This window comes from Typopeltis vanoorti, chromosome 19, assembly GCF_054136105.1.
Source record: "Typopeltis vanoorti isolate ZY-2024b chromosome 19, IOZ_Tvanoo_1.0, whole genome shotgun sequence".
In the NCBI taxonomy this organism is placed as follows: Eukaryota; Metazoa; Arthropoda; class Arachnida; order Uropygi; family Thelyphonidae; genus Typopeltis; species Typopeltis vanoorti.
Window position 1 is genome coordinate 21,813,892 of NC_143567.1, and position 14,566 is coordinate 21,828,457.

General features: G+C 36.0%; 1 protein-coding gene across 5 annotated transcripts in view; it reads right to left on the bottom strand.

Annotated features, from left to right (window-relative positions):
* Zasp52 (Z band alternatively spliced PDZ-motif protein 52) overlaps window positions 1–14,566 on the bottom strand; it is a 247,229-nt gene that overhangs the window by 61,890 nt on the left and 170,773 nt on the right. For all 5 annotated transcript variants that reach the window (XM_090408794.1, XM_090408795.1, XM_090408791.1 and 2 more), the window contains one exon: window positions 7,144–7,216. In XM_090408794.1, coding sequence (XP_090264920.1) covers window positions 7,144–7,216 — 73 coding nt within the window. The remainder of the gene's footprint in view (window positions 1–7,143; window positions 7,217–14,566) is intronic.

A 14,566-nucleotide genomic window follows, 5' to 3' on the forward strand; every position in this document is an offset into this window, starting at 1 on the left:
TCAATGTTGGACTGGCTGGCTCAGAGTTTATATCTCAACTCCATCTCAAACATTCAGTGCAGTATGGCATGGAGCATTGTCATGCTGTAACATGCAAGGATCACTGCCAAAGTACTTCTACAACATAGGAAGCATGAAGTTGTCCAGGTAGTCATGAGATATCATAGTTTTGGACACGTCCACTAATGGACCAAGCCCCATCCAACCGAAACATCCCATACCCTTATCTGGCTTCTACTAAACTTGACATTTGGAATGAAGCAATCCTCTAGGAACTGTTCCTTGGTCCAAAACTAGATCCAAACACAGCCGTCAGAGTGAAACATTTGGAAGCATGATTCATCACTCCACAGAACCCTTTTTCAGTCATCTATGGTCCAGGAATGGTGTGAAAGACACCAGTCCAAACACCGCTTGCCATTGAGGCGGGGGGGGGGGAGTAATGTGTAGCTTGTTCACAGCAGCTCTGCTGTCATAACCTAAAGCATGCAACACTTTACAGACAGTTCTAATGCTGAGAGATATCCCTGCAGCATTTTCTAGGTTGAATGCAATGTCTGCTGCTGATGGCATGCAGAATGGTCAAACATTCTCAGACAGAGCTCATAAATCTTGGTAGTGAGTGTCAGAGGCCTCTCAGGGCATTTTCCTGCTGAGGCAGCACCATCAACTTTTCATCTATAAATACGATATGCAATGGTGGATTTTGGTATACTGAGATGGGTAGCAATGTCACAGACAGAACAATCACTGATGTGATGCCCAGCTACTATCCCACGTTGGGAGTTTGTCAGTTCAACTGAATGTGGCATCTTGACACCGAGTTCAGTGCAAAACATGCAGCACATCCCAATTTTTATTATCAGACTTATGCAGCCACTCCTTGAATATTTGAATGTGACAGGATTTGAAATTTGCATTGGCATGTAAGGTGTACAAATAATTTTGTCAATATAGTGTATTTTTTGTTGGTGAAAGTATAATCTATTTCGTTAATCAACTCTCCATTTGGACTTCAGTATTCATTATGTAGAGATATCTGCATTCAGCAAATTCTATCAACCTTTCTCTATTTTCATTCCTCTGGTCAAGTCCAGGAGTTCCAATTGCTGCTAGATGTACATCTCTTACATCGCTTTACCACTGAAGTCTCCCATCAAGATTGCAAACAATGTATGATTGCTGTTTAGTGTTTCATAAAATGCATCTATTTTATTTCTTCCTCTGTGTGATCTGAGATTGGTGCATAAACTTGTATAATTCTTAATTTATAATGTCCATTTATTTTAAGGTAGAGTTCTGCAATCCTGTGTGTATTTTATTTCTTGTCTTTGATGATCTTTTATGAGCCAGTTAATTAGGAAGCCAATTCCTCCCTGGGATGGGTTGTCACCATAACTATACAGTCCATTTTCATTCTTTAGACAAATACTATTTTCACCAAGTCTCTGAGTTTCACTCAATCCAGTGATGCCTCATTTTATCCTTTCTGCTTCCAATAATGATTCTAGTCTTGTTTGTCTTTTTTTAAATCATATGTTAGTGTTTTGCAATTGAGGGTGAGCTCACATTTACTGAACTGGCTGACATGCACTTTTGTTATGGACATGCCAACAGAAATGTTCATGTAATATGCCAACTTTATCAAGAAGCTTTTCATAGTTATCTAATTTTATGCTTTTGAACATTCACTCTTTATTGCTGCCTTTGTGAGCATAACAGTTTCTGCACCATGAAGTGAAGAAAAGTACCAGAAAGTGAGGAAAACACTGTCTAGCACAGTGTTTCCAAAAACGTTTAGTACCTACATACCACATTAAAAATTTTAAAAACACTGGCATACCCTTCTCAGGCAAAGGCAATTTGGGAGAAGTTATAATATATTTTCATCAACACAAATAATTAATCAACAAAAATAATTATACAGGTATTTATTTTTTAATTAATATTATAGTGAATTACAAATATGTGAAACAATTTTTTAAATATATTAAATACATTTTTTGTTAGATGCATTCAATATACATACAGCAAATGCAAAAATTATGAAATTTAAGTTTTCAATAATAAACAAAAATGTTTAAGGAGATGAATGAAACTGATTCTGTTGAGAAGTTAGTTTTGGAAATCTGGTTTGAATTTGCTATTTTTAGCAGTAGATAGGCTCTATATCAAGAATATGGTTTTGATTTTTGTTTCGAGAAAATTCAATTTTGTGTGTATAAACTGTACATCTGCCAGTTTGTACATACAAAATCGAATTTTCTCAAAACAAAAATGAAAACCATCTTCTTGATGTAGAGCCTACCTACTGCTAAAAATAACAACAAATTCAAACCAGATTTCCAAAACTAACTTCTCAACAGAATCAGTTTCATTCATCTCATTACAAACCATTAGGAAAAAGAAAACCAGGACGTCCTCTTAAGAGATTCAACAATGACTTCTAAGGCTGGAACAGGCCACTCTAGGCCTAAATCCTTGATAGGCATGATGATGTATAAACTGTACATCTGCCATAATTTGTGATATAAATATGATTAAACATGTATAGATGTATGCACAGGTAGTGAATGATCACTGAGGACTGTTACAATTTAAAATGATTCCAAAATTTAGTGAAGAGTTCCAACCATGTGGATTGTACTATTTGAATTTTGACTTTTAATGCAACAGTTTGAATCTGAACCATGCAGCTGGGCCACAATCGTGTCCTCTGCATCAACGATGCAGAGGACTTGATATGCCAAGAAATGCATTTTTTTTAAAACTTCTTTAGATTTTTTAGTTATAGATGCATGATTAGGAATTAATTGAAGAATTAATTATGCAATAGACATGCACTTATCTGCAGTAATATGGCAACAAAAACATAAAAGCAGAAAAATTTTTTTTTCAGATTTAAAAAAAAAATTTATTTAATGTGCCTCTCATAGCCCTAAAGATCTTTTGAGCATCCCTGAGGCATGCATACCACCTTTTGGGAAACACTGATCTAGTGGCATAGAATTCATGCGCTAGCACAGAGAGAACTGCAAAGGAAAAGGATGTCTACCAAGCATTTGTATAGATGATGCTACATGAAAATTGGCTTTACCTGAAGTATTTCCAATGGGTTAAAGCATTTTACCAAATGATCATCAACTGGTATTTTGTCAATGGTTTCTACACCAGTGTACATGGACCACTAATTTCTCTTGTATGTTTTTCAGTGTAAAGGCAGTATTCACTCAAGATGGTATTTTTAGTTATCACATGTGGGCCAATCCAAATCCACATGCAGTTATTTATTCAGGACATCAGCAGTAGTTCTCCATGTTTTTCCCAACAGGCTTATAGGACATCTGTACTGTGACTTTTTGCAAAACCCGGTAAACAGAAAACATCTTCTATGATGTTCTCAATGATATTTCCTTGAGTGGAGGTGGGAACATGTGGTCCATGCAAGACAGAGTGCCAACACACTTTATCCACAAGGCCCAGGAGCATCTTGATCAAAGGTTTCCTGTATGTGTGTATACACACACATACAGGATGTCCAGAAAGTATTCATTTATTATTCTAAATAAATAATGTCCAGAAAGTAAGTTCCATTTTTAAATATTTTCACTGCAGTGCTGCGATCGCAATGGTGCACATGCATGCTGAGTTTGTTGATTCCTTAGCAAGGTGTTGGTGCCATTTTCAGACATGCTTGCTGTGTGTACACTTCTTGTGTGTATTTATAATGTCTAAGAAAATCAAATCGCCCGCTGCATGTGAAATTAGGTCAGTTATCCATTTCTTGAATGCGAGGAATGTTAAAGCAGCTGAAATTCATCAGCAAATTATTGAGATTTATGGAGAACACGCAACGAGTGATTCAATGGTATGAAGATGGGTAAGACTTTTTAATGAAAGAAGGACAGGTGTGCACAATGATGAATAAAGCGGGCGACCATCTTTAGTGACTGACGATTTGGTGCATTCAGTTGAAGAGCAGATTTGACAAAATAGGGGATTCACTATGACGTCACTCTCGCTGCAATTTCTAGAAGTTTCACATTCATGTCTTCATGAAATTGTACTGGAGAAACTGAATTATCGGAAATTGTGTGCATGCTAGGTGCTGAAGTTGCTTACATAACAACGCAAAGTGAATTGGCTGGGCAGTGCATTGGAATTCTGAATCCAAACAACAATCCATGGAGTGGAGGCACACTCCATCACCAGTCAAGACAAAATTGAAGGCAACGGTTTCCACTCGGAAAATCATATGCACTGTGTTTTGGGACAGACAAGGAATTTTGCTGGTAGACAAAGGCTCCACAATCAACACGAGTATGTGCTGCGAAACCCTTAAGAAACTGCGTTGTGCGATCCAGAATAAATGACATGGAATGCTTACCAGGGGCATTGTTTTGATTCATGATAACACCACCCACACACACACACACAGCCGTCATAACCAACAACTTCTCGGCACCTTCGGCTGGGAACAATTCCATCATCACCCATATAGTCCTGACCTCCTGCCAAGCGTATTTCACCTGTTCAAACATCTGAAATCTTTTCTTGGTGGTTGGCGGTTTCAAGACGACGAGACGGTCAAAGAAGCACTCAATACGTGGTTTGCATCACAGTTGCATACCTTCTACAATGAAGGTATACAACTCTTGGTACCCCATTATGATAAGTGCCTGAACAATGGCAGAAATTATGTAGAAAAATAGTGAAAGATGTCTACTTTAATTTCCAATAAAGTTTTTTTCGTAAGTATATTTTTGTTTCTCTGACAGCCCATAGGAACTTGCTTTCTGGACGTCCCTCGTATATATATCACGTATATAAAATGCAAATTGTGATACAATTGACTCTTGCTATAACAAACTTGCTCATTATAAGAAACTACCAAAAAGTTTCAACTGAAGGCTCGACACATATTAATGCTATACTAACAAAATTTCACTAGAAACTAGTTTCAAAAAAAAAAAAAAAGCTTCACTAGAAACTATCCACTATAACAGAGTAGTTCAGTGATCCTGATGAGTTTAATAATAACAAATGGACTGTATATATATCACAAATTGCATTAAGAGTAACAAGTATTTCAGAATAGACATTAGCTGAAATGAATAACAGAAAGAAAGTTACAACCATATATATAAGTAGCCACTTCAATTATTTAATAGCAACATTAGAATAATAAATTAAGTTAACGAAATGAATTTGTTTAGTCATTTTAATGGAAGCTCTTATCAAAAAAGAATTTCATAATTTCAATATACCATTATTATATTTTAGGAAAATGAGAAATCTCATGCAACCTCTTCAGTAGTAAGTTTTTCATAAACAAACTATTGTTATAATTATTACTGAAACAAGAAAGTATATTACAAATTTATAAATTAGGTCTATTCAAAACTTCAGAGTAGAAATAAAAGTTAAAAATCAGGATGTTCATAATTTCAATATAATTGAATTCTTTTCAAAGACATTTAGCTTGTTAATCTAATAGCATGAAAAGAAGTAATTTATGAAAGAATCATCCTAAGTATTATAAAAATGGAAAGAAAATAAAACGCTGATAAAAATTCAGTACGTCACAAATTTTTCAGTACATAAAAATAATAAGACTTATAAATCAATTTCAAGTGAATTAAAGATTTTAAGTTGAATACTGAACATTGCTATTTATCATATCAGTTTTTCCAGTTGTGTTAAAAATCCTGTCAACTCCACCATTTATGTTATATTTCTGTAGAGAGATTGTTTTTACACCAAGTGTTAAGTAAATATACAAGAGCTGAATACGATTGGTGCAATGACTTTAAATCTATTATTTTTTAAATCCAGGAATTAAATGACTCAAGACCAAATAAAAAATATACATTTCATGAAACTAAAACCTATACACATTGTAAATAAATAGTCATAAAACTATTTGGATCCAAAGTCTTCTTAATACAAACTATACTTTGAGATCTACTTTATCTTTAAAGGAATATTTTCATTCTCTCACTGATTCATCATATTATTGTTTTGTTTAACATGAGTTTAATTTGTTTACAAGATGGAACATTGTTTTCACAAGAAATTCCTACAAACAATACATGTTCATTAGAGTCAGTTCTTTATCAGGCCTTCATTCAAAATATAAAACTTCCTAACTTCCATAGGATTATGCATTTATTTAGCTTATAATGTTCCATTCATCCTCACTGTTTCACTGAAGTATAAATATTCTTATCTCAGACAGTTTTATTAGAAGATGCACTAATTTATTACCAGAGAAAAAACAGTTTCTTTTACTACTTTATCAACAAAAATATCATTAATGGCACTTTACAGTTTCATATTTTTCTAATTCCATTGCTTGTTTCAATAATTAATTATTAATTAATTAATATTAATAATTAATCAGCATCCTTGAGACAGAAGATGAAACTTTTAATTTAGCGCTTCGGAGATATTCTATGAAAAGTGTCAACAAGTGAATACTTAATACCTCCTTTTATTTACTATTCACTTGTTTACAGTCTTACTTTTCAATCTAAAGATTCTCTTGCTATCATTCCTTTTCTGAATCCCTCTATTCATATATTCAGAGTGTCAAGTTTTTCTAAAAGCTTCCTAAAACAAAATTCTCTGGTGTGAATTCTCAAACTTTCATTCTCTCTTTCTCTGTTTTCTTTTGTTATCCTGGTACCAAATGCTCTTGCTGTTAGCCGTCAATCACCCATTAATCTGCTCAGTGAGCATGCATACGTGTTTCCTTAAGAAGAAAGCTAGTAATGGCTGACACATTGTCATCATTAGTGAAAAAGAGAATGTCTTTATAATGAACAACACTTAACAAAATATGAATTACAATAAAGAACATTGTAATTTACTACAGTTATCTGATAAGTACAACAATCTCAAATACTTAACATTTTAACATAAAAATCATATTGGGTACATCGCAAGTGCCAATCATGCACGTTATGAAACACCAAAACTAATAATATGCTAATGTATAGACACAATTGTAAAAGATTCATAATTATAAATTATGACTATTTTTACAATATCAAAAGGGAATGAATACAATACATAGTAATGACATCATCATTTTATATTAAGATATTCAAGAAATCATACTAAAATATTAGTATTTCTTACCTGTCGATGGAATATGGCCAGAAGATGCTGATGTGAGAGCAGCTGTAGAAGTGTACGTTGTTTGTTGGATAGACTGGATATAAAAAAACAGAAAATTAGCTGAATGCCCTTAATATGATATTATTATTGTCTCAATAACTATTACATGCCTCCATCTCATCAATCAGTGATAAGAGAATTAACAAATAATACTCTAACACTGCTTTGTAAAGATCACATCATCACCCAAAATCTAATCTGCAGTAATGGACATTAAGATGATATTTGTTTGTCACAAGTAAATTGTAATCATGATCATTGAATTATAATCATAAGATCCAAAGAAAATCCTAGGAAATTTTTTAGCTATGTGGCCAGTAGGAGGAGAAATGACTGTGGAAGAATGATATTGTGGGATAAAAATGGGAATAGAGTGACTGATGCAGAGGACATAGTGGAATTGTTCAATGAACACTTTATTGGAGTAAAGTGTTCATTGAACAATTTTCATCCTGGAGGAGTCAGTTTTAATACTAGAGGGATAGGGCAGGTTCGAGGTTTAGAGGTACAGGAGGAGAGGGTGTTTCAAATAATGAGTACTCTGGATGTCAGTAAAGCTGTGGGACTGGATGGTATTTCACCAGGAGTTTTGAGAGAATGTGCTAGGGAATTGACAGAGCCTTTAACCTGGCTTTTCAATGAAAAGCTGGCTGCAGGAAATGGGCCCATGGAATAGAAGGAAGGTAAGATAGTGCCATTGCATATGGGCAGTAGCAGACTGGAAGTGTCTAATTATAGGCCAGTTTGTGTGTCATCAGTAATCGTTAAGATCTTGTAGAAAGTAGTGAGGGACCGTATACAACATTGGACAGATGAGGGTAATGTTATCTGTGAGAGTCAACATGGATTTGTCAAGGGGCGCTCTTGTTTTAGCAATATGCTAGCCTTTTATAATCAAGTTACAAGACCATTAGATGAGGGAAAGGCATATACTGCAATTTTCTTAGACTTAGCGAAGGCATTTGACAGGGTGCCACATGAAAAGCTGATATTTAAGCTGCAGCACATGGGTCTGGATGTCAGATTGGTCAACTGGATTCAGGTTGGCTGTCTGATAGGTATCAGAGAGTTGTGTATGGTGGGGCAGTTTCAAGGAGGCAGAGGGTTACAAGTGAGGTCCCACAGGGCTCAATACTGGGAACCATATTGTTTAACCTTTATATCAGTGACATGGTCAGGTCAGTGGATTGCAAGGGGATATTCAGTTGTTTGTGGACGATGTGAAGCTCGGTAGGATTATTAGTAATAGTGCAGTTGTGGTAGCCCTGCGAGAGGATTTGAATAAACTAGATAGATGGGCAAATGAATGGGGTGTCAGTTTAATGCAGCAAAATGTAAGGTCTTGAGGTTTGGGACACATCGTTGGGATGCTGCATACTCTATGGAAGGAGTTAAACTGGAGGAAGTAGGAGAGACAAGAAATCTGGGTTTGATGATCGATAGAAACCTGAAATTTAGGGGACATATTGCAAAGATGGTGAAGGTAACACAGAGGATTGCTGCAATAATGAGAAGGACACTGACCTGCACAGATAAAAAGGTTATCATTCCGTTGTATAAGACTCTGATCAGACCACACTTAGACTATTGTTCTAAGATTTGGTTCCCAGGATTTGAAGGGGATAAATGAACTGTGGAAAGGGTACAAAGAGAGATAACAAAGATGGTTTCAGGACTGTACAATGTTAGTTATGAGGATTGGCTGAGGGAATGTGGACTGCAGAGTTTGGTGAATAGAAGAAGCAGAGGTGATATGATTGAGACTTAAACTGTTGAAAGGTGGTTACAGGGTTGACACTGGGGAATTCTTTCACTTGGTTGAACAGCAGGAAGGAGTGATGACAAGAGGCCATCCCTGGAAGATACGAAAGGAAACTGTGAGCAAGAAGGTGAGGAGTGGTTTCTTTGCATGGAGGGTGGTTAAACCATGGAATGCATTGCCTGATGGAGTGGTGAGAGCGAGAACGGTCAATGAGTTTAAGGAGTGGTACGATAGACTTTGTGTTTCTTAGGAGGGACCTTCCCTCGATGAGTCTTGATAGACTGTGTTTCTTAGGAAGGACCTCCCACAATAAGTCTTTTGACTCCATGGAGGCATGGATGATAATAATAATAATTAATAATTCAATGCGCATACTTCCAATATAAGTTCTGAGCTGGATCAGTGACTGTCAGATAGGCATCAGAAAGTTGTATATAGGAGTGCAGTATCCCAAAAGAGGAAGGTCACTAGTGGTGTGCCACAGGGGTCAGTTTTGGGAGCATTTTTGATCAATTTGTATATTAATGATATCAGGATGGGTTTAACTGGTGATATGCAAATGATGCAAAATTGGGGAGAGCAATGAAGAATCAAGCAGCTGTTATTCCCTTACATCAGGACTTGAATAGATTGCATGAATGGACAATCTATCTATCATGAATGGGCAGTTAAACCCATCATGGAACTATCAGTTGAATGTTGCAAAGTGTAAGGTTTTGAAATTTGGTAAGCAATGATGGGATGCAAGCTATACACATAGTTAGGAAACTTTCAGGGAGTTAGAGGATATGAGAGATCTGGTAGACAAGGGTCTGAAATTCAGGCACCACATTGCATAAGTTGTGAAGATGTCACATCAGATAATTGCAACGATGTGGAGGTTCCTGACATAAAGAAATAAAGAGGTTGATGTACTGTATAAAGCCTTGAGCAGGCCTCATATGCATTAAGGTGCATGGATTTGGTCACCAGATTTTCATGGTGACGAGGATATGGGATATCCTCGTCACCATGAAAATCGTGTGTTTCACCTTTATAAATCCAGATAAGATTTATAAAGGTGAACAGCGGTCTTTGGAATGTGGAATGCAAGGACAGATTGAGAGAATGATTGAGACATAAGCTAGTCAGAGGTTGTTATCAGATTGACATGGAAGAGATTTTTCATAGAATGGAAAAGGGAGTAGAACAAGAGGCCATCACTGGGAACTGTATAAGGAGGGTGTGAGCAGAGCAGTGAGGAGCAGGTTCTTTGCATGGAGAGTGAAATGCACTGCCCAAGTGTGTTGTGAATTATTATCATCTGATCTCTATGGAGTCAGAGTCTCATTGCAGAAGGTACACATGCACGCAATGCTCATCCAACCATGCCTTAAGCTGATTAAATGTGTCTACATTCACAATGCACTCAGGCAAAGCATTTCACTCATCAACCACTCTCTAAGTAAAGAACCTACTCCTCACTCCTCTGCTTACCCTCCTTATTGTTTTCAGTGATGATTTCTTTTCTACACCCCCCCCCATCTCCCATTCTATGAAAAATTTCTTCCATGTCAATCTGATAACTCATGAATAGCTTATATGTCTCAATCATATCTCCCCTCTTCCTCCTATTCACGAGGCTTTGCAACTTACATTCTCTCAATGTGTCCTCGCACTCCACATTCCAAAGACCACTGACCACCTTTGTGAATCTTCTCTGGACCCCTTTCCAACATATCCTTGTCACCATGAAAACCTGTTGACCAAATCTGTGCACAGTAATTCATGAGGCCTGATCAAAGCCTCATATTGATTATTATGGATCAGTTTAAGGCACAGTTGGATGAGCATTGTGTGCGATAGTTTGTACCTCCCATGATGAGTCTGACTCCATGGCGGTCAGATGTTAATAATAATAATAATAACTGAAAGGTATAACCATTTTACTTATAAGTGATTATTAATCAGTAAAATTATTTTTTAAAAATATCATGGGTTTCTCTAGATAACTAACGGAATATATTTTAATTAAAATACACACTCCGCATCATCTGTTATTGTTACAAGACTTCCCTGTAATTATAGGGAAGTCAAGCTTGAGTCAACCTCATTATTTTCTAATATCTCCATGAAGTTAGACTCGTTGTAGGAAGTTCAACAAAAGTTATTATTCCAATAATACCTATCATGCACTCTTTGGATTCATTACTGCCAAAGCACTCATGAATGGCTGACAACCCATTTGACCTATTTACTACACACTCTAACAAAAAATAGTCCTCACATTTTAACATGTCCTTGAGGGAGCCATGTTCTCTTCCTTCCTGGGATCTGTCTGAAAAATCCAATAAAACCCTTTTAATAACTTAAGTTTCCTACAAAGGTAATCTACAAAGACTCATTTGTCTTTGTAGGTTACCAAGTTACTAGACTTGGTAACCTACAAAGGTTTCAATCTATCCTCACAGAGAGCATTCCAAAGACCTGTCACTGTGTTGATCACTGGACTCTGAATTCATTCCAGAGACAACCAGATTTGTGTACAGTAATCTGGTTTGTGTACAGTAATCTGGATGTGGCCTTATCAGAGCATTATGAAGAGAGATAACTATCTTAATTTTACATACCTTCAAATTTTCAGGTAATCTGATTAACTATTCTGGCCACTTTTCCAATGTGCACGCTAAACTTTAACATTTTATAGGGAAGTATTTACAACTACTCCAAAATCCCAAGCTTCACTTTCCTGCAGTTCAGTTCTGTCTATGTAGTATGTAACTTACATTTTCTTGATCATAACATGCATAATCTTACATTTTTCCACATTAAAGTGGTAACTGTTATCCTTTGTCCATACAGCTAGTTATTTAAATCATCCTGTAGGATCTCTGAATCATTGTTATTAGCTATACCCAGTTTTACATCATCAGCAAAAAAAAAAAAAAGAAAAATCATTTTCTGTATCACTAAACAAATTAAATAGCAGCAGTCCAAGTGAAGAATACTAGCACAATACAAGTGGCACAATACTAGTCATGCACTTTCTGCTTTGTTATATACTACTCTTATGTCTGTACATAGCCAGGTTCTTATCCATGTCACCAGTTTCACACCCATTCCCACTTTTTTTTTTCTAGAGTTCAGTGTGGTATCCTGCCATATGCTGCAGAATTGAATACAGTCTCATGGTGTAACAAGTTATTTAAAGAACTCTGTCACTTTATAAGTAAATTATTAAGACAAGATGCACCCTTCCCTAAACTATACTGCCTCCCATACGGTATCATCATTCCTATCCACCCATTCCTGAATTTCATCTTTAGCCAACTTATTCTGCTACCTTTGAGACTTTACATAGTTGAAACTTAAACAGCTTGGGCAGAGGGGGTGGTCAATTCTCTTGCACATTTTCATACAGACAAGCCAATATTCCATATAATCCCATGGCCATATCTGCCTTATCATCACATCAGCTTCTGTTGAATCAGCACACTAATCTTGGGAGGTTCACTCAATCAACATCTTTATCATACTGAATCATAAAATCCTTAACATTACCAGAATTTGTAATGCATCCTGGTAAGGTATTCCACCGACCCACCCACAAATTCTTAATGTAAAATACCTACTCTTCACCATACCTCTATATAACTTTTAGGAATGACCTCTTGTTCTTCTCCCTCTCACCTTCTACTCTTTTATAATTCCATCTGTATTAATGTGATAAAATCCTCTCACTAACTTAAACATCTTAATACCTCTCCTCTGTCTACCCAATAATGCAGTTTACATTCCTTTAACATTGTTCCATAACCAACTTTCCAGAGTCCTGATATTATCTTGGTCACTCATCTCTGGACCTTCTCCAGTGTTTCCACATCACAATGAAAACTAGATGTCCAAATCTGGGTACAGTAGAAAAGTGTGACTTGAATAATACTTTATACAGTAACATGCCACCTCCTTATTCCTTCTTGTCAATGTACTCCTTATCACAGCAGCAATGCAAAAAGCAGTCTTTGCAATACTTGCAATATGCTTATGTATAATATAATATATGTATACCTATAATATATATATATGCGTACACAGCCTTATATCACTTCCCTCCGAAGTACAACACCTTCGGAGGGCAGTGATATAAGTGATTAAAACTAAAACCACACTCATTTGTCCAAGCAAAAAAGTCTATTCAAATCTTTCTGAAGTTAATTAATATCAGCAATGCTCATTATAATTATTCCCAACTTTGCATTACCAGCAAACAACTGAAGATTCCTGTTAATCTGCACGAATCAGAAATAAGTTAAATAGTAAGAGTCCTGGTTACCTTCCTATGAAAAAAAAGTAATCCACTGGCTATCTTCTTTAGACACTGCTCCATCATCTGCTTGTTTTAAGTAATTCAGAGATCCAATCCATCTAAGCAATATCTATTATACTTCCTTTCCTGCGCAGCTTATACAACATTCTTACACAACTGCCAGGGGCGATTCCTTGTTCTCTCCTTAATCATCATTTATTGAAAATTTTCTTTTATGTCAATCTAAAAATCCATTTAGTAATGAAAAAGTTTCTATCATCTTCCTTCCTTTCTTCTGCCCGTCAACTAAATTCCACAACCCACAAACCTTCAACCTATTCACACAGGGAATATTCCACAGATCTGTCACCAACCTTAGTCGCTCATCTCTAGATAATCACCACCATCTAATCCCCAAGAAACATAGGATCAAATCTATGCACAGCAGCCAAAATAAAACTAGTTCCATAAAGAGGGATAATAACCTCACTATCTTTACTCGTGTTTTTCATTAAGTAATCTTCTGAACTTCAACTTTCTCTCTCTCCATCTTCATCCTAAATCCTTAACTTCAATTTCCAATATTATCATTATTATATAAAGTATGAATCTTTTTATCCCAAAATGCATAACATTATATTTTTCAATATTAAATTAATAACCATTATCCTTCTCTCACAACACCATTTTCTTTAAACCATCCTACAAGCCATCTATATCACCATTATCAACTATGGCCTGCCATAGTTTTGCATTGTTAGCAAACAAATGAATATCCCACTTATATTCTTTATATCACAAACTTTGTAAACATGCAAGAATGTGTCAGAGGAAGGTTACTTTCTTTAATCTACCTGAACAATGTGTGATATTGGGTCGCGTCTCCCTCTCCCTCAGTCCATATACTCCAGACTAAATAGCAGATGAATGACATTAGATCACTACAGTGCTACTTTTCATAGGTATGTACATACTTCTCTATGCAAAGCAAAGTCCACCAAAATAAAGTGTTCTGTGGTCTATTTGATTATTAGTTTATAACAGTATATTGACCAGTACTTGACCAAGAGAGAAAGAAATATCAAGGAGCGAGTATTGTATAGTGATTCAATCATAAAAGGCATAAAAAGAAGAAAAGTATGGCAAGAGGGAGAGGACATGAAAGAATTACTGGAAGTAGCAAAAGAAAAGAGAGAGAGTTAAGATGGTAAGTCTGTTGCTGTGGAATGACAGAGTAGAGCTGAGAAGGAAGGCCATAATAACGAATGACTCAATGTATAGGATATGCAGTTGGTGTGGAGTGAGTTTGGCAGGTGAAAGGACTTATACAAGGATGG